Source organism: Dreissena polymorpha, chromosome 5, assembly GCF_020536995.1.
Source record: "Dreissena polymorpha isolate Duluth1 chromosome 5, UMN_Dpol_1.0, whole genome shotgun sequence".
In the NCBI taxonomy this organism is placed as follows: domain Eukaryota; kingdom Metazoa; phylum Mollusca; class Bivalvia; order Myida; family Dreissenidae; genus Dreissena; species Dreissena polymorpha.
In genome coordinates this window covers 92,083,363-92,108,700 of record NC_068359.1, presented here as the reverse complement: position 1 = coordinate 92,108,700, position 25,338 = coordinate 92,083,363, and the positions used below count along the sequence as shown (strand labels likewise).

The window sequence follows — 25,338 nt, the reverse complement described above, 5'->3', positions numbered from 1 at the left end:
AAAACGTCCTTTTATACCTCGAAAGGTACACAAACATGTGTTTTTAATAAATATCAAAGTCTTCGGTTTTCAACGGTTATGTTAAAACAGGAGTATTACTGAGATGGTGCCTACATGCATGTAGATTGTATATGTGGGTTTAAGTAGAGTATTAATTGTAGTTCACAATGGAACAAAACTATTAATGGTTTCTCAGTGGCGCACAATTGTATTGTTTTAAGCTTCATTTGTACTCGAGACAATGTGTAATTTCCTAATAATGGACAGATTTGGGATGATTTGGGTAGATTTGGGTAATTTGTGTCGCCCCTTACGGCTGGTAAACCTATGTCTGTCCAGTTTATGCCTGGACATACCGAAGTTCAAATAATCTTCACCCATCAAATCAGACAAATGAGCGAGGAGGGTGTTCTCTTGCAATGTTAAGTTGGGCGCTCGTTGTTTCGCCATTTCTTTCCAACTATCGTCTGCATTCAATTCCGTGTTTTTTTCCAAATTTGTGTACATGTTTGTTGTTGATAAAGAGATCGACGACAACAGCATAAAATCGATACAGATATTTTGTGACAGCTGTTTCGACAGATTCTGGAAGCGTAAACCTCTTACATTATGCATTTTTTATATTATTCAATCATCATCTACAAGTAATATTAAGATTTTTCTTATCAACACATTTGACCGCTAATAACATTTCGTCATTTTTCGAGCACTTTCAACGTCATGTTCTAAATATAGTAATATATTTTGCTTGACGATACAAGTTATAGAATTATTTTTAAACGAAAACGCATTTATTTTTCCTAAGTATTTAAGGACAAATCTAACCTTAGGTTCTACCTAAGGGACTTACTTAGTAAGAAAGTTAAGGACATTTCGCTTTAGGTAAATTCTTAGATAATTAAGGAAATTTTATCCATAATACTTAGGTGGTTGGTGAATACGGGCCCAGGTGGCCAGGACGGACGGACGGACGGGCGGACGGACAGACGCACATCACCACAATATCCCCACTTTTTCTCCGAAAAACGTAGTGATAATAATCAAATGAAAATGAAAACTCAAGCTGAAATGCATATTATTAAGATATGTAGAAAGACCCGACGCAAAAAATATTTAATTCATATGCAGTCATGTGTTAATAGCATGAAATGCATTCGGAATTTAGATTACATCTATATACATGTATTATTTATTTGTATGAAAGAAATAGCCATTTACATGAATCTAATATTTTCTTAATATTTACTTAAACCCAGTGCATACTGATGTTGTCCCAATATTTGCATTTCGGGAACGTCTTTGCAATCGAAATCTTTAACGCATGGAGTAAAAACCTAAGGCAAATACGCAGACGATGCTCTTAAAATCCCACAACCGATATTCTTCAAACTCCAAAGATAGCACCAGCGACGATAACGTCATGTCAATTCTACTATTTGAGCCCATAACATTGATGCGTACATGATATTTAATCTTTATTTAACTAAACATGGAGGTATTTACTCGTATATCTGAACTATTATTCACTTGTTTTGTAAAATGTCTGTAGGTCTTTTTTCTTAAAAAATGCATATCGCTTTTAACGTACATTAAATACAGTTTTTATAAAATATACGTTTAAAGTGTCTCATTGTATTTTTGGACATATTCATTAAATTACATTGAGTCATACAGTTGATTATTGGATGATATTTCAACCACTGTTAAAGTTTTTTTTAAACTAAGAAGAAGGGTCGATATTGAAAAGATAATAACAATTATGTACTCAGTATCAGCATTTTATGTTTAATGGTAAGTTAAACGATGATTTTGCTGTTGTTTATGTATTGTTATTACTTTAGTTTAATAATTTGTTTATGTTTTGTTCGCACTCTTGCAATATTAAGTTTGTGACTTTGTATATCATGTGATATAAGACGAGGCTTACAGAGCCTTTTCATACACCATATTGGACGAGTCTGATATCACATGATATCATAAGTCACCAAATATATATATACTATATTTGTTATGCATTATTAATGAAAATACAAACAAGAATAAAGAAAAACAAACCTATAAATTACAGCAATATACTATACCTATACCTATATTATTTAGGTAGTATACTTTGCACATGATAGATGATAATATTGCATCCGGTAGCGCATGTGCATATTTACATATATAAATAAACACAAAAAGAAGAAGATTTTAAAGCGCATACATAAAAATAAAATGAAGTGATAAATCGATGGTTTAAATTACAATTTCGGCACTAAAAGCATTACTAATACGTTGATATTTACACATTCGGCATTTACTTCTTTCAGCTTTGTATCGGCTAAAGTCTAATTTAAAAGCAATCGTGTAGTGTGAACAATTGAAAGAATTGAGCACACTACCAAAATTAAACTGGATTTGAACGTAATTTGTACATTGAAATTGATACCAGTGATTTATTGTTCCACATGTATACGAAGGATACGTAAAGGTGTGTGATAATAACAAATGTCCCGAAACAACAGCCTCCATCGTGTTAAAGCAAAGTGGGTTTGTAACGCGACTGCTGCTAGAATTTCAAGTGCTTGAACGTACTAAGAACTCGGATTTTTCTGGATAAAAAGATGGATTAATGGCTGTTTGAAATTCCAGGGTCTGATAAAAACATGAACATTTTGTATGTGATTGAAGATATATATTGCTGTAGTTGAAGTTGCCTTGAACGTTCTTGTGACCAAGTTATAGCAATAATAAATACTATTTTGACATTTGATCTCACTTTGTTTGTGATGCTTAATTAACGTCTTTTTAATGACAGTGACAACAAAACTGTAAGTTGCGATCAAACATTTAGATGGGTCAAGCCTCGACAGATGCATCGAGTCTTTGTTTCTAGACCAACTCAATATATCCATCGCTCTTCGCATCTCAGATATGCTTACATCATCCAGTCGATTGATTTTTTTCGGAAAGGCGAACCATTTTTTTTCCATAGAATTAAAAAAAGCTATATTTTATCATTGTGTCATCTTCGAGTATAATATGTCTTAATTGAACAAATAGTTATTAATGTATATTTTTATTAATAAAGCAGCTGTGCTGTTTGATTGTGTATTGTGTGTAAAGGCCGTTGAAAACAAAAATGGTCTGTTTAGTTGAAATTGTGGCGACACATCCAATTTTATATACATTTTTGATTGTTGACACTTAAAATTGAAATATTCACGTATTATTACGCTTTTTTTTTTAAAGATTCTAGCACTGATTTTTTTAAAATATAAATGTATCATAGAATTATTTGAACAAACCCTTTCACTTACTTTATTCTTCTTTCATTTGATTGCGCTCAATGGAGACTAGAATTGTTACATCTGTTGAGATTTGTTCATTGTCAATGATCTCATTGTATGTTGTCGAAAAAAGAAGGGTCAATATTTATATGTGACAGTACGTTTTGGTCGTCTTTACTCGCAGTCGATATTACCTGTTTGATCTTAAATTCAATTTGCTAAGCTCAATTTATGAAAATTATTGAATCTGGCATTTTATTTGTTTCAATTCAAAATGTGTTGTTTTAGTTGTGTAATTATTGTTATATGGTTTTGTTACTGTTTTAATCCGTTGAGTCTGTCTGCAGCAAATGATGATAGTGGCCAATATTTGTATTTGTCGCAATGTTCTATTGATTAATGCAAATTTTATTCATATTTCTAATGTTCATATATTTTTAAAACATGATCAGTGTTTTTTTTAAATAAATATTATTTGTATATTAATTTTGTGAGTTACGTTTATCACTAAGATTGGTTTGAATAACATCTGAACGGCATAAGCAACATTCTACATGTATAAACGATGTTATTATTACAGGTGACTTTAACCTGAATCTCCTCACACCAGCATCATTATCAAAAGTAGAAAACCTTTGTCAACAATTTAACCTTACACAACTTATACATGAGCCCACTCACCACACAGAGCAAACATCTTCAATAATTGACTTAATTTTTGCAAGTAACCAGAACAATATCATATTTTCTGGAATTGGAGAACCTTTTCTGGACCAAAATATAAGGTATCATTGTCCTATCTTTGGAATTTTGAAATTCCAAAAACCCTTAGCAAAAACTTTTTATCGGCATATTTGGCGTTATGATATTGGGGATTACGATAGGTTACGTAGTCTTTTTACTGAAACACAATGGCATCTTTTAAAATGTGATGATATTGATTTATATGCTGAAAATATTACTAATGCTATTTTACAAAAAGCGAAGTCGTGCATTCCAAACAAAAACATATGTATACGTCCACGTGATTTACCATGGATGAATAATCAAATTAAGAAAAAAATTCGACACCGCAAACGATTTTATAGAAAAGCCAAAAAGATTAATACCGATCTTCACTGGTCGAATTTTAGACATGCTAGAAATGAAGTTGTCCAACTCTTGCGAAATTCTAAATTTGATTACTTTAAGAATATGGCCAATAAATTGAAGTCTTCTGAGCTATGTGCTAAGGACTGTTGGAAAACATTGCGCACATTCATTTCTACAAACACACATCAATCAATTCCACCCCTATACGATGAACATTCGAACACGTTTGAGGCAAATGACACATTCAAAGCTGAACTCATTAATTCATATTTTGCAAATCAATCATCAATCGATGTACAACATCATGATCTTCCTACGCATAACACCGATAACAATAATAGCTTAAATTCAATTGATATTACTCAGGAAGAAGTCATCGACGCAATTAAATGTTTAAAGGTAGGAAAAGCTTCAGGACCTGATGGAATCGATAATCGTATCCTCAGGGAAGCAATGTATCAACTTAGCTCTCCCCTATGTGAACTATTCAGATCATGTCTTTCTGCTCGTAAAATGCCTTCATGCTGGAAAATTGCAAACGTGTGTCCGGTCTTCAAAAAGGGTGATCCAGCTCTTGTTTCGAATTATCGTCCTATATCCTTGCTTAATACTATCGAAAAGGTCTTTGAACGAATAATCCACAAACATGTTTTTAATTTCCTGCGTTCTAATTCCTTCTTTACACGGACTCAATCTGGCTTCATGCCTGGCGATTCGACAGTTAATCAGTTAACCTATATTTATGATACATTTTGCAAAGCTCTAGACAATGGTCTTGAAGTCAGAGTTGTATTTTTCGATATAAGTAAAGCATTTGACAAAGTTTGGCATGAGGGTCTTTTGTTCAAACTTCAAGCAGCAGGCATTCGGGGAGATTTATTAGCATTCATATCTAATTATCTTTCTAATCGTAAACAGAAAGTCATTCTACCAGGAGCAGAATCAACTCCTGCAGAAATTATCGCTGGTGTTCCACAGGGGTCTATATTAGGTCCCCTTCTATTTCTTGTTTACATCAATGACATAGTAGCTGATATACAAGCCCAAATAAACCTATTTGCCGATGATACAAGTCTCTTTATGATTGTAAACTCGCCGGATCAAACTGCAGCTGTTTTGCAATCAGACATAGATAAAATTTCACGATGGGCTGATCAATGGCTAGTACATTTTAATCCCTCCAAATCAGAATCAATGCTGATATCTCGTAAAATTAATAAACCGAATCATCCTCCACTTTCAATGGGGTACGTTGACATACCTATAGTAAATATCCACAAACATTTAGGAGTATATTTGACAAATGACTGTACTTGGCATGAACATATAACGTTCATTAAAGAAAAAGCGTGGAAGCGTATTAATATAATGCGTCGTCTCAAATCAATGCTTGATAGGACATCTCTTGAAACTATATATTTTGCATTCGTACGACCAATACTTGAGTATTCAAATGTTATTTTTGACAATTGTACCCAATATGAAAAGGATGAATTAGAAAAAATTCAAACAGAGGCAGCTCGTATATCAACTGGTTGTACTCGATAGTGTCACTTGAAGATCTTTATAATGAGATAGGTTGGGAAACTCTCAGTCAAAGACGACGAAAACATACGTTAGTATTAATGTACAAAATGCAGTTTAGAGAAGCACCTTACTATTTACAGTCACTTCTTCCTGACACAGTCGGAGCATCTAGCCAATACCCTCTTAGAAATGCGTCTCATTTCAGTCCATTTATGCTCGAACCGCATCTTATTCACATTCATTTCTACCATCCACAGTATCCGATTGGAATTGTCTTCCAGAAGAGTTTAGAAATGCTGAATCGATTCATTCATTTAAAAAACACATTAATAGTGATCGACCAATTCAAAATCCATTGTTTTCCTATGGAAAGAGACGCTCTCAAATTTTACACACACGCATTAGAACTAATTGTAGTGCGCTAAATGAACATCTATTCAGGCGAAACGTAGTTGCATCGCCTCTATGTCAATGCGGTCAAAGAGAATCACCATTTCATTATTTTCTTGAATGCCAGCTTTATATTAATATCCGTGCAGAACTTCTGACAACTATATCTATTTATTCCGTCCCCTCTGTCCAAACGATTTTATATGGAGATAACATTCTGAATTATCAAACTAATACCACTATCGCTGAGGCAGTACACAAATATATTATCGATAGCAAACGATTTGAAACATAGTTTTTGCGACAGAACTTCTCTAGAACTTCTTTTCTCTTACTAAGTCTCTTCCGACATGTATGTAGGGTGTTTATACTTTACTTTTTTGAACTATCGCTTTAAATTTATACATGTATCTATCTTGCACATTTCTTCTCCATCTTTTCTTCTTTTCTCTATTAACTACTATATCTCCTTATCAAAATAATTTCATTGTTGTTATATGTATAAGCAAACCAATAATGTTCGCTTGAAAACATGCAACTTAATATAAACCTTTTGGAGAAGAACTATATAAGACGAAGTCTTCCGTTCTAATCCAAATCAAACTTGTTTGTATGCAATTGTTGTATGTTTCATGTGTAAATGCATTCTTGTTTGAAATAAATACGTTTAAACTAACATTCTACAGTTGTTGTTTTTCTATAGTTGCAAACTTGTTTGAATGTATAGTTGGTATATTAACTAGTCGACTACTGACGATACATTTACTAATTTATAATGAATTACAAAAATACAATTTGAGCTTACATTTTACTAGCATTAACAATGCAGACATGTGTCGAAATGACTTTTCGCGTGTGTAACTGAACACTTTAAAGCAGTGTCACTTAGACTATGCGTGTGTAGTACTCTATGCATAAAACACACACCAAATGACGAAATTCTCATGATTTATGCGTTCCAACCATAGGTGTTCTTCCAGTTAAAGCATTACGTATTCAATGATTTTTTATGTTCACCCTTAAGTACTGTCTACAGTTCTTGAATTAAGTAAATTATGCTTTTGAAAGATAATAATGAACACAAGTATTTTTAAAAAACATTATTTTCATTTAGTATCCCAAATAAGTCATGCCAACTTTGTATTTAATGTCATAATACAAATGTAAAGACAGTGTTTTAATTGTATATAAAAAGAGCCGAATAACTGATACAAACGCATGCCTCTAATATTTGGACAAACGACACCCGTTTTTAATGCGCTATACATGTATATATATATATATATGCAGACATTTACTAGAATACGTCGAATGAGATGTGTACATTTCTTACATCTGGCTGTAAAAATACATACAAAAACAACATAAAGCATGCATTTACTCGATTTCTCGTATCCATCGACTGTTGAATTGAAATGAAACAGTTAATATATCGCAAGAGCATTTTACATATTCAAAGGCAAACAAAAGCACACAAAAAATACAGATGAAAATACGTATTCATAACCATTAAAGTTCAGTGACCAATATTCTGTTTAGTTATTTTACACAGTGTCAGACAAATACTATTGGTTTACAAATGAAAACAATAAGCTAAACAATCAATGTTATTGCTAATATTTTAGTAAAACAATTCTTAAATGGGTAAAATATTTGACTTGTGTAAGTCATATTTAATACTAAATCAAATGTGCATCAATATCTTTAGATGAAAACTTCATTAGGTAAAGTACAACAACGTGTATTCATAGGTGTTTATATGCATACGCTGGTATGTTGTTGGATTGCATTTGTCATAGGAACATTTATTTTGTTGTTGAACAAACGACGCAGGCTATTTCAGCTCCCTCGATGTACGGAGGACATTGCAAGGTACCACACCGACCTTCTACAAAGTAGAACAGGGCTCCATTCATGTCTGCATAGCTGCCAGCCAGCGACTCGGGGGATCTCGCCATACAGACATATCCGTTGCCTTGATGCTGATAGTGCGCCCCCATCAGGTATCCCTCGTACTCCTTGGTCCATCCGCTATAACACGAAGTACGTCCTGGTATCATCACGGTTGTCTTCCCGCGAGCAAGACAAACAGAGCACGGCACGTCATGATTTAAGAGATTGGTTAAAGCTGGAGCATTGTCGTATGTCTCGTACTCAGCCCCATACATCATTGATCTTGTACTGCTAGATATTTGATTGTAGGCACCATATACTGGGTCGTTTGGCAAGCAAATGTATTCACCAGAGCCAGAGTGGGTATAATGAGAACCGGCTGCTTGTCCGCTATATAGTGTCGTCGTAGCTGTCACGTTTGGACACGTTTTCATGCCCCAGTGAACGTACGTTGACGAACCACGTGCTGTTTGCGGAATGTCCGCTTTCGCCTGTGCACCTAAACAGTATATTATTACAATTGATGCAGTTGTTCTCCAATGTAATATATTATAAACTACAATCATAACTTTATCGCACAATTATTTACACCATATATTATATCTGTTATAAAATCTGACAGTGAAAACAATTCTATTCCATATTCTTATTTTGTTTTCAGCAGTTATGCATTTTCTACTCAATGATTCGCCTATTATATGAATACATTAATTGCGATTGTAACATTCTATTGAGAATCAGGTACAGAAATATTTGCTATTGTAAACATGATAAATAATTTAAAATGTCTCATTGTACCATTCATACGACATACTATGGTTTAAATATAACAATACGTAAATGTTTGTTTACTCGAGTAAAATCGAGTTGAAGGAGCGCGTTAATAGTCCAAGCTCATTTTAAACGAAATGCGTTTTTATAACATTAACGTCAGTTCAGTCATGATGAAATAAGACGATATTTAATGTTTCAAAACAACCTTCAAACATGTATATATCTATATACATTATGATTTTGAATACATGTAATATTTTTACATTTTAATATTGAAATCATAGTAAGTCCGACGACGACATTTAAAGGAATTCAAGCTTAAACAATTATACCTTAGCTAAAAATAGTGATACAAACCAGTAGCTGTAGTTAAAAAAAGCTTAAAGTGTACCTTGAACTTGTCTTTCCAAATCATCAATCCTTGCAGCAACGTCGGTAAGGAGAGCTCTATTCTCGAGGTCAACCCGGTTTAGTGTATGATACATGCAGAACACTTCGCCACCCAGTAGGAAACAAACGACAAGAAGTCCGCGAATCATGTTAAGGATTATGAAGACTGATCTCTGGTATGTGACTGATGAAGGTTGGTTGTGATTCCGATTTTTATAGATGGATGACGCGTGATGCTTTGCACAGATTGGTCGAAATTAACACCGTTTAACGCCCATAAATTGAATAGAAAACATTCATGTATTGTGAAATACTGCATGTCATCAGAAATTGCCATGGGAAATTTCAAACAAGATAATTTGATTTATTCGTATATTTCACATTATTTAAAGGGGCCTTTATCATCATCATCATCATCATCATCATCATCATCATCATCATCATCATCATCATCATCGTCATCGTCATCGTCATCGTCATCGTCGTCGTCGTCGTCGTCGTCGTCGTCGTCGTCGTCGTCGTCATCATCATCATCATCATCATCATCATCATCATCATCATCATCATCATCATCATCATCATCATCATCATCATCGTCAGTCATCATCATCATCATCATCATCATCATCATCATCATCATCATCATCATCATCATCATCATCATCATCATCATCATCATCATCATCATCATCATCATCATCATCATCATCATCATCATCATCATTATCACCATCATCATAATCATCATCATCACCACCACCAGCTTTAACAGTTGTAATAAACCTAAGAGAGAAGCAACATCAACTTGTCTTAACCAGTAACACTTTTAAAACTTAAAACGCAACTGAACTATCATGCCCTGACATTGTTAAATACAAAATGGACTACAATTTGGCTTTTAAACAAACTTTGTAGAGAACCACTGTACGATTTAACAAAAAAATAACAAATAACATAACAAAGGGACTTGTAATTTCAAAATATATGATTTTTGTTTTAATTGTGATATATAAGTCTGTAAAGAATTCCTTGTCAATCCATGGGACCCACTGGTTTTATCCACGGGCATCTCGTAGATAAGTCTTTATGATATTACAAACGAAATGCCAGACCGTTGGGAATTTTAGTTGCAGAATTTGTTTAAGGTATTTTTATGTGTATTTTTATTAGTTTCCCTTATAGAAATGAACTACATTAACCCAGCGCAAACTTTTTAGTTATTCAAATGTGCTTAAAATAATTATATAGTATATAACAGCCATACTAAATAATTGTAAATCATAACGTGCCATAACTTAAGGGACTGAATTTCAGTCTAAGTAGTACTATTTTAAACTCTTCAGAAGGTATGTATTACTGTTTTGCACCAACCACCACAAGCCATCTGTCATCAAGCCTTGTTATGCACTCTGTTACTAGACACCTGGTGTTACTCAATGAACGAATGCAAGGCAATATAATAGGAATATGATATACAATCCAACTTGCTTACATAAACATTTCATTAAAATGCAAATCTCATAAACTGGATACATAGCTTTAATTTCTGATTCAAAAGACTTTTATCCTATTTTGAAATATAACTTGACACATTAGTCTTCAATTGAAAAATACAAACCTGTCAAATATCTTCCGTGAGAATATGTTGTTTATCATACGACTGTAATCTCAGCTGGGTCATTTGTTGTATAATTTTTATCAACAAAGCAAACATACTAGCTGTACCGGTCCAATTTATGAATTAAGCAAAGATTCCAGACGGAGAGTTTATTAAAACTTAAAACCATATTTATAAGGAAAACTGCCTTTCAATGTTGTTACCAATTGAAGCAGAATTAACCAAGTTTCAAAACAAATGAACATGCTTCAAATTATTTTATGAATGCAATAATGACGGATGTCAAAACCAAAATATTACATCTCAATGTTACTTATTCGCAACACAATTAAAATGCAAATTGGCTCGTACCCAAAACTGACGTCAGATTTTACGTGATAATATTAAATTATGGATCGATCTCAAAACACTCAGAACTGATACTGAAACTTCACAATGAAAATGAAATGTATGCCTTCGTCTAAAATCAACTATCCACCATCGCCATACCTATGAACATGCTCTCTGAATACACATACAAATAACAAAAAAATCTCCGCCCCGCTTACAGAAAATATGAATGACCTTGTATTATGTCTCTCCAATACCGTTATAAATCAGCCAGAATCAATGACCCGACCAGTCGATAGGCATCTTCCGCAACTCCCAAAATACTGATTTGCATAATGTAGGCAAAAGTATTTTCTAAATTGTGTATGGAAACCATTGTATGGTCTAGGAACGACCTACCAATCGACGGAGTTTCCAGTATTGTACATAGACGGGTGTTAAATGAAACTCGTTGTCTTAACATCATGTACATTTGCACCATTTTTAAGGTCCATTAATATATGCCAAAGTTATAACCGAGAAAGGAATGTTGACGAATGTTGACCAAAAAGTTTTACTGTCAACGTTAAGGTAGTGGGATGAGTGTTGTACTCAACACGCTGACAAACGATGATTATGCACAAACAAGATTGTTGTGACACAGACGGAAATCGCGACTGCTCCATGTTTGCTTCTACCAAGAGGGAGGGTGAATAAAAATAAAGAAACTTATAAGACAAAATATATCAAACGATGGAAAATTTAATGTTTTAAATTTTAGGACAAATTGTATTAACACAATTAAAATAACGAAATAATTATATTATTCCTATCGTATAACCAAAACTGCAAACAGTTTACTGCAATTATACAGTCAAGTCGACTACTAAAGAATTTAATCAGAGCATGATGTGCTTTAAGTGATTGTTCAGATTTATAACAGACATCTACACCCACCTGAAGCGGTGTAACAATATCACTTGCGCAATACATTCGGAGGGTAATTATGATCCGAATTATCATAATAAGAGATAATTCATTTTAGTGTGTCTTTCTTTTGTCATCTGCCACAGAGCGTTATGCAATAAGTAAACTTGATAACTATTTACAGGGAAGATATACTGTGTCTGTTGGCAATTGAATAAATTCTGATAAAATTAATATTTAATCTTGAAATCAGAATATGTCCTATCCGCAATGAAATTGTTCACCAACCTTTCATAAAAGCAGTTTTTTCGGCACTAAAATGTTAGTCCTGAAATTAAATTTCATATAACTATAAAAACACGAACGCAATTTAAAATAACGTGTTTGCAACAAAATAAATATAAACAGCTTGTTTATGATAACAAAATAACCTTGACTGGATTTGTATTTTGTTTCATAATTACAGTACTTTAAGATCACATTTATCTAAGTAAGAATTTCTTATTTTTCTAATCTGCTTCAATTAAAAAACGCGACCTAGATTTAATACATACTTTACTTTGTTGCACTAAACACTTAAGCTACCTACGCAAAACATCATATTTTAAATGGTATCGTGTTATAGTTGTCCTTGTCATGATTAAAGTGAAACGTAAACACTAAGAGTGATGAAAACATGAAAACATTTCAATTTTCTTATTGAGAGCTGCACTTTTTATAAAGCTAACTGATATTCTCAACATTGTTAATTTTTACCTAAACATATTACATTAAGAACATGGCCGCCTGAAGGTATTATTTAGGGCTATTAATTAGATAAATGTTGATTTTAATTAAGTTATTAATTAATTTATTCATTAATGCAGGCATTCATTCATTTTATTATTTTATTTATTCCCGCAGAATAAAACAAACCAGGAATCATTAACACGTTTATGATTCTTATGTTAATTCTTAAAGGGTTTCCCATTTTCTTAACACATTGATTTTTATGAACATCGCAAGGGTTAACATGGAAATAACCTGCAGCCCGCAGGTCCAGTGCAAGTTCTTTTAATAAGCATACGGCAGCACAAAACTGTGGATTAGAGAAAGCTTATAAAAACTTAAGCATGTATGTTTTTTTAGTTATTCAAGAAAAAAACTTGTTAAACACCAAATGCCGGTCAAGACAAGGTTTTACTTTGGACATTGTTTCACCTTGCCCCTTATGTGTGACCAATAAATTACAACAACACGTTTTGACGTTAATTGCCATATAAATGATAAATGTTTACCAATATACTATATAAATCATCAAAGTAAGTAAATACAATAAAATACCACAGACTGTTAAACTGACCTGTGGGGACCAGCCTTCTTCAACTCTTTCAGCTAAACATTACTTTCTTGTAAATGTGGTACTGCGATATATTGATCAGCCTCATTAAGAATCGTATTTCTTATAAAACAAGTTTGTTCGATGTATTTACATAAATTATTAATGACTGATTCGTCATATAAACTAGTTACTTGTAGAATATATATACAGATGTTACCAAAATTTTAATAAGCTAAACAGAGCTTGCTAGGGTTCCGATATTAAAATGTTAAAGCCTCCCTTCATGATTTCGTTTGAATCCAGTAAATGTGTGAATATTTTGCATATTTGAAAGACATCATGTTTGAAATAAGCAACACTTGAATAGACCCCGAACCGAATGACGAAATATTAAGAACAAGATAACTTAAATTGAATGGTTTGAATTTTATTTTTTTTCATCCTATTTTATTTAAATCGGACAACTGATCCCTGAATTTTTTTGCGCAATTATGGCAAATTTTAATGTTTAATTTTTCCATTTAATTTTTTTAACTGGTAATGTCAACCAGGTAAGCTTATACAAAACGTGTAATAATGAATAGTATAATCAACACGTTATTATATCAGGCGTCCGTGTTCATTTTCGAATATATCAAACCCCAAGCTGATGTCTACGAAAGTATTTTTGATCAGCTTTATCCGGGCTTACTAATTGTTTATAATAATAATTCAATACTACTTCAGCAGCTGGAGTTTCACTTTATATTGTACCTAAAATTGTTTATTAAATATATTCTAACTGACAACGTCTTAAGCTGCTTTGTTTGGAAATGTCAATTTTTTTCTTATTTACATCTTTATGGCTACACCCTATCCCGAAGGGTAACGTGCCGTGATTGCATAACATGCGCTGTTTGCTTAATTGGCAATTTGATAATGTGGTTACACTTATATTGTAGGCGCCCTGTTTTACCGCAACATGTCGCAGAGAACAGCGATGGTAACTGGATAACATGACAACAAATAAAATAAACTAATTAAATTGCACAGTATATTTTCATTTCTTCAAAACCCAAGAAATGTTATTCCTACAAAAATGAAATAAATTAATTAAAATGCACAATACATTCTCATATTTTTGAAAAACATGGATATGGATCAAACACTTTGTCTAATATTCATTTACGTCCAACTAAATTTCGTGAGGTATCCTCATGGGTTCCCGTAATTGTACCTATACTGGAATATTTGCAGCTAACTCATGTTGGCCTCTTTGATTGATTTGTACTTAAATCTGTATGGTCAAAGTTGTATTTTTGGTCCTATATGGGACCAATATTAGGGTTTCGCCCAGTCAATGTCAATTTTGGACCAAGAATGTCTTGCTTTGATGGGCTTTTAAGTTTGGTATCCAGATTGGATGAGTTAAATTTGACCCGCCAGGGTTTTAGAAGAACAAGATAATGTTTATATGTTTAAAACTGGATCCATGTTGATTTCGGTTTCGGCGACTCCAAGTGGGATGGCGCGCGGGGGGCCGATATATGTTAGGGACCCAATATAAGCTTTTTGATGGATCGCATATGGGATTTTTGGTCTAACGTGAGCCTTCTTGCTGGGACCAATATTAGTTTGCATATTTGCAGTAGTTGTCAATTTTTCATGTGGGATACATTTGGGTTTTCTTTTGTTGACCAAAATTAGATGTATAATTTTGACATATAAAAGCTTTTCTGCTTTGACGTATACGAGTTTACTTGTTGGCTGATCATGCAGGCTTTGCTATTTCAACCTATAGACATCCGAACGCCTGGGTTATAACAAGGTCATATTTTGAAAACCATGCAAATGGTTCCGATATAGGTCCGATCTGCTGTATTAACTCATCTACAATACTCGGTAGCACATTATGATGACTGCCTCCTGGGACACATATACGTAAACCTATCTGAACCCACGTGGGTTCGTTTTTTTTAGGTTTTGATAAGGCCCGTAATGGGAAGACCAATCTTATGTTTTTCGTACATGCTGTCCACGTGAAACATTAGCTCAGCTTAAGTCCATTGCAAGCTTCCTGTAGATTGCTTGATAGATGGCTTCTCATAAAAGTGTCGAAATATAATTCATTGGGAAAATAAGTGAAACTATTGTTGTTTAAATAGCAATATTGGCCAAATATCACATTTTAACATTTCATCATAATACAGATTTTACAAGCGCTTAGGTTTGAGTCTTTACATTGCCAAACATCCATGTATTCAACATGATGCCTGACTCAGATCTTCAATTTCTGTTCGATCGTTTTTAATACAATTCAGACTTAAATTCAAGCGGGTTTGAATGTTTGCGAGAAACATATACAAATATTTACGTATATAGCACCGTCTTAAATCCCATTCATAATACTCTAATTCCGCACATGCTGATTAATCAGGGACGACATTTTCCGCCTAAACTGGATTTAGGCTAAGAAGAGACTTCCTTAAAACGAAACAAAATCATAAAAGCGGAAAGTTTCGTCAATAATAAGCCTAAGCGGACTGCACAGGCTAATCTGGGACGACACTGTACGCACATGCATTAAACCCGCTTTGGCTTTAACTTGATTTAAAATGTTGCGCTCATTACAAACGATTGCTGAATAAAAATATTGTTTTTCTCTTAAGACGCTTGGTTCTACGAAATTACTTACCCTAGCGAACATGTTATATCAAGACTTTGTGTTATAGTTGTAATTCTTATAACATTATACAGAACCTGGGTTTTCGCTAAATAAGTCTTTATGTAGAATGTGATCTTCATCATGCTACACAAGTCTATGGAACTTCACAAATGCTGACCAGAGAGGCATGATCTTAACCATCTTTATACACGACCATAACGTGATCTAACATTCAAATTTAAACCATGGGACTTCTGGTTTCAAATAAAATAACAACACTTATTTATGTCATGTGACGAAATTTCACTCTTGGCGCATGATTTGAAATTTTTGTTGAGGCCATTTATTAGATGGTACACACTATGTATGACTATTTCGGTTTCAGAGGAGGATATATAATTCACTACACCATAATTTATAGATCGCATTAACCAGGTGAATGGCCAATTAAGGGGAGCGATTTTAACGAATTGTGCAGAAGATTACCATACGATGCTGCACACCAAATATTCAACCTCTGACCATTTCGGTTTCACTGAAGAACAACTCATAAAGCTATTTACTAAATAAGGTTCAATACTGTGAATCCGAAGACTTTGTCAATTTTTACCACATGACCATGATTTCAGCAAACTTTGTAGAGGATATTGTTACACAATAATTTTCAAAGCATAGGTAAGTGCGATTTCAGATCAGAATATTGTGTTAGTTGGTTTCTAGTTAATTAAATCTTGTGACAAATGGGGCTTGGCAAATATGTGAAATTACGTTTATTGTCAACACAGGGATCGTTACAAAATAATATTATAATGTGCATCGTCAGAATGTAAAGGTAAGAATGGTCGAGTTGCTGAAATGCGTTGGTTGGTCTTTTACCCGGTCTTACTTTAACAACAGCTATTCAAACGCATGCGAATACAATATATTAATCATTGAGCTCATGAAGTATTATCAGGAAGGAATTTCTTGTTGACACTCAAAAGTGACTCATCAAAGACAATTGACTAAGGCCTTTACATTTCAGTAAATAAAAAACAATGATCAAAACTGAAGTCATTGTTGTGAATGTAACGTAACGTTATTTGCCGCACCGCGCTTTAGTGTAGTATGTCCTTGACGTCACGTTATATTTGTTGTTGTTTATATACGTCATGTCTATTATTTGAATCTGAAATAAAAGGAAGAACCTGAACACACAACGCTTTGTACCTTTATTATCCCACACGATCGCGATATTGGTGCCGTGACAAAAAATGAATTTACAGAAAATACAGATACAGAGAGAGGGTCACCGCCGTTTCATTGAGAAATATTTGGAGAAAATCGAGCAATCTAAGGAGAACGATCCATTGACCGCTATTCTCAGCGCTATCGAAGCGAAAGTCACGATTCTAGAGACACTGAATGAGAAAATACTTTCACAGACGGAGATAGAGGGATTGGAGGAAGAGATCTATCAAAAACAGACACGTATTCAGCAGAACTGGATATCCAGCTGTGTCGCTTACGAGCTATCCGAGATCAAAAGGAGAAGAGAGCAGTCCCGCATACTACCGATCTACCACGAGATGACCAGAGAAATTGAAGTAATCAGCAGAGCAACAATAATGGTTTGAACACAGACGCTTCTTCTTTCTTTCCGTACAGAACTGTAAGTTACAATTCTAATCATTCAGTCAGTAGCGATTCGACGCAATTTTACGGGCTACTTAAAATTGCATTACCAAGTTTTAGTGGAGATATATTGCGATGGCAATCCTTTTGGGATTCATATGAGTCTACCATTCACATGAACGCTAATCTGACCGACGTCCAAAAATTTACGTATCTCAAATCCCAACTTGAAGGAAATGCCGCACGAGTAATTGAAGGTTTTGCCATGACCAACGCAAATTATGCACGTGCTATAGATCTTCTGAAGGAAAGGTATGGTCAGCAACACAAAATCATACACGCTTTCATGCAGGCTCTATTACAACTACCCGCCCCGTCCAGTAAAGTGTCCAGTTTGAGAACCTTTCATGATAAAATGGAGACCTACATTCGCAGTTTAGAAGCTATGGGTCAGAGTCTACAGACTCTCACGGTAGTTTGCTAGTCCCAGTTGTCATAGATAAGATGCCAGTGGAAATAAGGAAGCAGTTAGCACGTGAAACGGGATATAACAGTTGGTTACTAGAAGATCTGCGTCGTGCAATCAACAGGGAGATTGGAATCCTAGAAACAGGCAACATCCGTAGCGAACCGGAAGGAGAGGATTTCATATAGGAGCGAAATATAGGAAACCCGCCCCCAATTACCCAAGACCCTCAACCGGAGGTTCATCACACTGACCCGAGATAAAGTGCGCCTTTTGTGAAAGTGACCACAAATCCCATGAATGTAAAACCCACCCAGATGCAGAATCCCGTCTGAAAATAGTTAAAGAGAAACACTTGTGTTTTAAGTTTAACTGTTTAGGCACTCACCAAGTAGCTAACTGCGGTTCAAGGAGACAATGCCAATTATGCAAGCGAAAACACCATACGGCAATTTGTAAATCATGAGAAAAGGACAACAAGACGAAAAACGCCGAGACTGCATCGCCGGAAACAGCCGTACTTCATTCGTGCACGAGTCTTCCAGACAAGGATGTACTGTTGAAAACTGCCATAACAACCGTATCGTCACGTCAGACTGAAGCTTATATCTTTTCGATGAGGGTGCCCAGAGGTCGTTTATTACGGAACAATTAGCCCAGGAACTTGAACTTCCTATACAACGCACAGAAACTATATACTTATCGTCGTTCGGAAGCACTAGCAGCAAAGCACAGCAAACAGATGTGGCTATAGTGAACGATTGTTACAGAAAGAGGATCCCGATACGAGTATTCATAGTAACTACCATTTCAACGCCTCTCAACCAGAGATTCCAACAAACAGTGTCCGATTTACCGTATCTACAAGGTCTCAAACTCGCCCATCCAGTTACAGAACACTACATATTTACAATTTCGATGCTGATAGGTGTAGACTTTTACTGGGATATCGTTGAAGACCACATAGTACGTGGAAATGGACCCACCGCAGTGAGATCAAAGATCGGCTACCTGTTATCCGGACCCTTCCAAGCACAAAACTACCGAGCTACAGATCATGTGTTCAACGTAATGACGTCGCCTATAAAAACAGATGTATTAGAACGTTTTTGGAATCTGGAGAGTATGGGAGTTACTCAGAGCGACGAAAATATTGACAAGATACGCTATTTCAAGGATAACCAGACTTCATCCATAGAATACGAGAACGGACATAGTGAAAGCAAGAACCGAGAAGAAGATCCTCGGAAGACGAAACGTCTCCATGGAAACTTGCAGACGATAGTGACAGAGATTGAAGCTGTTATCAACGATAGACCGCTAACGCACGTATCATCCAACATCGACGATTTGGAGCCGTTAACGCCGTCACATCTACTTTACGGCCGCAAGATGACGTCATTTCCGCATCACACACATTTACCCGACGATGATATCACGCAAATTCAAAGTGATCAGACGACACTTGCCAATCGAGCTAAGCAGAGGTCAGACATCATCGAACAGTTCTGGAGACGTTGGAAGTCGGAGTACTTAACTGCCTTATGAGTGTTGCACACAACAGCGGGCTCTAACGAGAAACGCATTCGGGTCGGAGATGTCGTGCAAATATACGATGAGGGACCACGTATCCGTTGGAAACTTTCTGTTGTCCTGGAGCTGATGACCGGACATGATGGTTCAGTCCGTGCCGCGAAGATACAGACGAAACATGGAATAGCCAATAGACCAATAGTGAAACTCTATCCATTAGAGACAGTCAGTGATATTGAATAGAGAACATTTAAATATTAAAGGTTAATTGCACAATTGTAATTGAAATACGAGAAACAGTTAAGAAATTGTGATTCAATAACTGAATGATAAACATTTGATATTCATTTCAGATTAACGTGTATAATTGTGGTCACTGTTATTGCAATCTTAAGATTTTCACGAATGATTCAGGATTTCATAGGTAATGATACATATTCTCATCTGATTGTTAATAATTGTCACTTTTCCCGGCCCCCAGAATGTTGTGAATGTAACGTAACGTTATTTGCCGCACCGCGCTTTAGTGTAGTATGTCCTTGACGTCACGTAACATTTGTTGTTGCTTATTTACGTCATGTCTATTATTTGAATCTGAAGTAAAAGGAAGAACCTGAACACACAACGCTTTGTACCTTTATTATCCCACACGATCGCGATAGTCATCATGGAACGGTCTATGAAGGTTAAACCCGTTTACAAGGCGCACCAGCGACATGCCCTTCTAACTGCAATTGCACCAAATAATAGTGTTGATGAAAAGTGTTGCTTTTATTCAAGGATGAATAATTAAAAAGGAGTGTTTACTCAGGCTGTTTATCTGTCCGTACGTCAAACGGAATGTCAATCTGCTGGAGTTTCTTAGTTATGAGCTTTAGTACCAAACCCATATAAACATTAAACATTAAATTCCATTTTCGTAAATTGGTAAATTGTAAGCGAGGTCGCCGTGGATTGCTTTGTATGGTGTACGCTTAATGACCTGGAAGTCACGGGTTCTATTTCCATTGTCCGTGCGTTCTTAAGATCTCCCCAAAAGACACCAAGAGCTTGTTCAGGCCAGTAAAAGGACTCGAGAGCGTTTCAATATGCCTCCTGTTTCCAAGCCTAAAAAGAGAAAAAATAAATTGGTTTAACCTAATATTTAGCGACTACTATAACTCCTGTATAATTATTCAAAGTCATTCCTTAGCCTAACGTATTTTGTCATTGTTTAATTAACTACTGCTTGAATTGAAACTTCATATTTTGAGGTTTTGTAAGGCAGATTGTAGTTCCTATAAAAACAGTTATGCCTGCAGTTTTAGCATGGTTATCATGTGCCAGTGAACCTGATTTTTCTATTTTTCTATTTGCCAAAAAAACTGTGCTTATCATATATGTATGAAAACAAGATGGTTATGCGTCTGTGTCCAATTGTAATCAAAGCTATAGCTGAATGGATTACTTTTCGGTTTTGAAGTTCTATCTTTGATCATCGATCTCTTTCACTTTACACACCTACTCATTAATATGAATGTGACATCAATTATTAAGGCATCTTAAAGGCAGCAAACCATGCCTTAGTGAATCGAACGAAGACAAATGCTGCACATGTGATTATACAATTTGATCGGGTGAAACAATCTTTAGTGCAAACTGGTTAAACGGTTTCAATGTGATTTATGTAACACAGACTGTCTGTATGCACAATGATTAGTTTGAGGCATTTAATGTGAACGATTGCGAAAGCCGAAACGTGATCTTGACATGTGCGATTTTCAGATTACATGTGTACAGTTACAGAAATAATCCGTTATGGAAGTTTTTTTTAATGACCAAACTTGTTTTGGCATTTTTTTTATTATTTAGATTAATAAATGCCATATAAGAAACATTAGCTTTGCATTATATCATGTTATAGGCAAAAACGTCATCGGGGTTTTCGGTTTCCTCTCTGCGTAAGTTACCGTAATCCCAGATATAAATCATTTGTGTCAGAAAAACAGTTTAAAAAATGTATGTGTGAATATTTTCATAACTATAATTTATTCTAACAACACACGCGGTTACTTTGGGGATGTCGGTACCCGCGGTAGCGTCTGAATATACTGTAGTTCAATTATCCGAAATCCTCTTAATACAACGTACATTTATTTCATTACATGACAAACAGAGTTTTTGTATTGCACTTCCAATATTATCATAGGTACATGTACTTTTAGCCATATTAAGAAGTAATATATTAACAACTCGTGCGAAATTGGTATACTGCCGGGAATTTGCTTACCTTACCGAAATTCCAGTTATAAAACGTTTCGTATCACATACATGTTTAAACAATGATTTGTTAATTATTTTGTAAATAATATTACAGTTAGCGACTTGGGAGAATTCGGTACTCGCTCAAGATTCTTAAAACTCGTAAAATACCCTTTAGATATATGTTCCTTATTCCTTATTCAAACCGAATAAGGAACTATGTTATTATTAAATAAAACCAAGTTAAAATGTACCTGCAATTAATATTTGTAACACCCGACATACATTTACAATAATTTTCGTTGAGTTATTCGTCTCGTTGGTTCGTTTTGACTTATAATTTATAGAAAGAAAATTCCAGTTCCTTTTTTGATTTGAATAAGGAATAAGGAACCAGTTCCTTATTCCTTATTCACACTGAATAAGGAACTGGATAATCATCACTTAAAACTGTGTAGAATGTATTGCAATTAGAATTTAACATATACAATCAATATATAAATAATATGTTCATTTATATGTGGTTAATTCTGGATCAATTTCATTGATGTTTAAGCAAGAAAATGCCAGTTCCTTATTCGGCTTGAATAATGAATGAGGAACTCGGTTCCTTTTTTCCGTATTCAGCCTTGAATAAGGAACTGGATTATAAATAAAAACAAAACATGTTTAAATGTACAAGATTTATTTTTTTATCACATACATGTAAAATAATAGTATATGCTTTAGGTTTTGATGATTGGAGATTAGTATTCGAAATAGAAAATATCGGTTCGGCTTAAACAAGAAATCCTATGCAATCGCGAAGAAGAAACATGAATATGTAACGTAATACGTAAAGTAAATGTTTTCGAGTTATTTTGTTTTGATTTACTTCAGAATTTTTTTTGCATTATTGTTCTTTAAAACCCTATAACAAATATGTTCAAGTGAATAAAGATTAAGGAACAGTTCCTTATTCCTTATTCGAAAAGGAATAAGGAACTTGAAAAAGGAACCAACTTATCATCCATGGGGAATTGTGATGAAGCCGATTCCTCATCAAATCCAACCATCGAGCAAAGATAAAACTGGTTCCGAGCTCAGCTTAATCATATATGTGTAGCCATTACAAACAAATATTAGAATCAAATATTGTTCTTAATCTATGTTATTTATAGCTTTCGTGTGATTTTATTTAAACTGTTTACATTAAACCATATACAAGAGGGACATTTAGACACTGAAGCTCTCCATTGGTTTCAAGATACAACAACTCTCGTAGATTTGATCAGGTGGCATAGAAACCATAACCATTTTGAACTCGATTAAATAATGCTACATAGAAGAACTTCACATGTGTTAAATGAATGGGCAAAGGAAACTTTACCGTATTTTGAAAGTTAAATATTCCTTTTATTTTGAATTTTTATTTGCGTCCCTGGACTAGTACATGAGACTTGTAAAGGCAAACGCAAAATTCAGACCGGCAACGATGCTGAATGTATAACTAAATGTAAAAAAACACAAGTGAAGTTAAAATTCCTCCGTGGCTGAGTTATATTCTAATACAGTTTAGCACTTAAGGGTGATGTCCTTAAACATGCGAATCACTTTTGTTACATATTATCATAACTTCCTTTTAATTTTATTATATACTTCATTTATCAACATTTTGGAGTCTCCCTTAAGCCTTTGCATACACAACAAATATATACTACAAGACGTAAGGAAACGACGCTTAAAATGTGTTATTGCTTCGTCCATTATTAAAGGGCATTTTTGAAATGTTGTTTCGGTCATTTCCAACCCACATATTTTCTCAGCAACAACCTAGAGCTATTTAATTGTGTAGTCCAGACAATGAAATTAGAAGTTCGACATTTCAATAAACTAAAAGTCGTTGTATATTATTTGGATATGTAAAATGTATATTTTAATTTCGGTTTTGTGACTTGAATTATATGAATTGCGTCTAAAAGGCTGATAAAACACGAAAATCCTAAAAACCATCATGAATATTTATTACACCTGCCATAAATGCACCCATAAATCATAATTCATTTCAAATGGTTTTGTGCAATGTAATGTTAAGTCATCGTATCATTTGCACACTGAAAATGTGTTTTTCTACACAATATGATATGATAAATCTTAAAAAACTAATGCTAGATGATAAATAATATGTTTGTATCCTCGTAATAAATGCGAATCAAGTTACCATGGGAATATTCTGTTTTTGTATGATAAATAACTGTTTTGTAGTCTGCCATTTACATCTAATTAACACTTTACAACGTATTTATAGATTCCAAAAATAACATTTATAATACAAAATACCAATGGTGTGCGTTGAGTGTTTAACCGAGTTTACAGCCATTTTTATATATTTATATATATAAACAGCATGAAAATGAAGACGCTCAAAATGATCATATGCTTTCTTCTTAGATTTGTTTGTAGAGCTATAATAATATAATGGGCGAGAGTTATGACATTAACATTGGGTACTAGAGTTAAAATTATACGTATAATTTCTACTAAATAAGTGTTAAAGACATTGCTAAACATATAAGAGTGGTTTATAACGAGGTTCCTTATAAACCGTATTAATTGGAAGAGAAATTGGGTAACACATGTAACAAATCTTATAAATGATAATGGATTTGCGTAGGTGTTTAAACAGTTATCAGTAGGTTAACAAACACACAGTACTCATTGGATTTTAATGAAGAGTTATATCGTTTGATGATCCAGTGATAATATTTACAGATAAATAAAAAAAACGTTTGAGTATGAAACATATTTACATGTCTTACCTAAATGTTTCAGATTTGACTTATGTACATGAAGAAAATTCAATGTCAACTCATTCTAAAACATTTAAACGGTAAGGTTCAGTAATAATCACATAGCTAGTGAAGAAATATATTGTATTTGTTGCGACTCTGTGGACATAGAAGACGAATACCAATTGGTGTTAATCTGCCTATGTTATAACAATATCAAGAACAAATACGTACAATTATACTATTTGAAGCGACCATCATCATATAAAGTCTTAAGCCTTATGTGAACATGTACTTAAAAGGTAGTTATTAAATTATCAGTGTTTGTGAAAGAAGCTCTTTTAATCACGAAGTACATATTAAATGTGGATCAGAATACAAATACGACAAGCTGAATATGTTCCAAGTTTTTTTTTCATTATTATTATGTTGCATGTATATAATCCTCACAGCCAGAGAGTGTTGAAAGCGTGTATTCTTAAACAAGTAAAACCTGCATACTCATTTATCAGTTAATTATTCAAAAATTATACCAATAACTGTTATAACACATAATGTG

General features: G+C 34.2%; 1 protein-coding gene across 1 annotated transcript; it reads right to left on the bottom strand.

The window, feature by feature from the left end:
- Positions 1-7,646: 7,646 nt before the first annotated feature.
- On the bottom strand, positions 7,647-9,510 carry LOC127881968 (uncharacterized). Its single transcript, XM_052430250.1, has 2 exons — positions 9,340-9,510; positions 7,647-8,673 (listed from the first exon to the last, which is right to left on the bottom strand). The coding sequence occupies exons 1-2, from the start codon at positions 9,485-9,487 to the stop codon at positions 8,087-8,089; spliced, it is 735 nt and encodes a 244-aa protein (XP_052286210.1). The 5' UTR covers positions 9,488-9,510; the 3' UTR covers positions 7,647-8,086.
- Between the last annotated feature and the right edge of the window lie 15,828 nt (positions 9,511-25,338).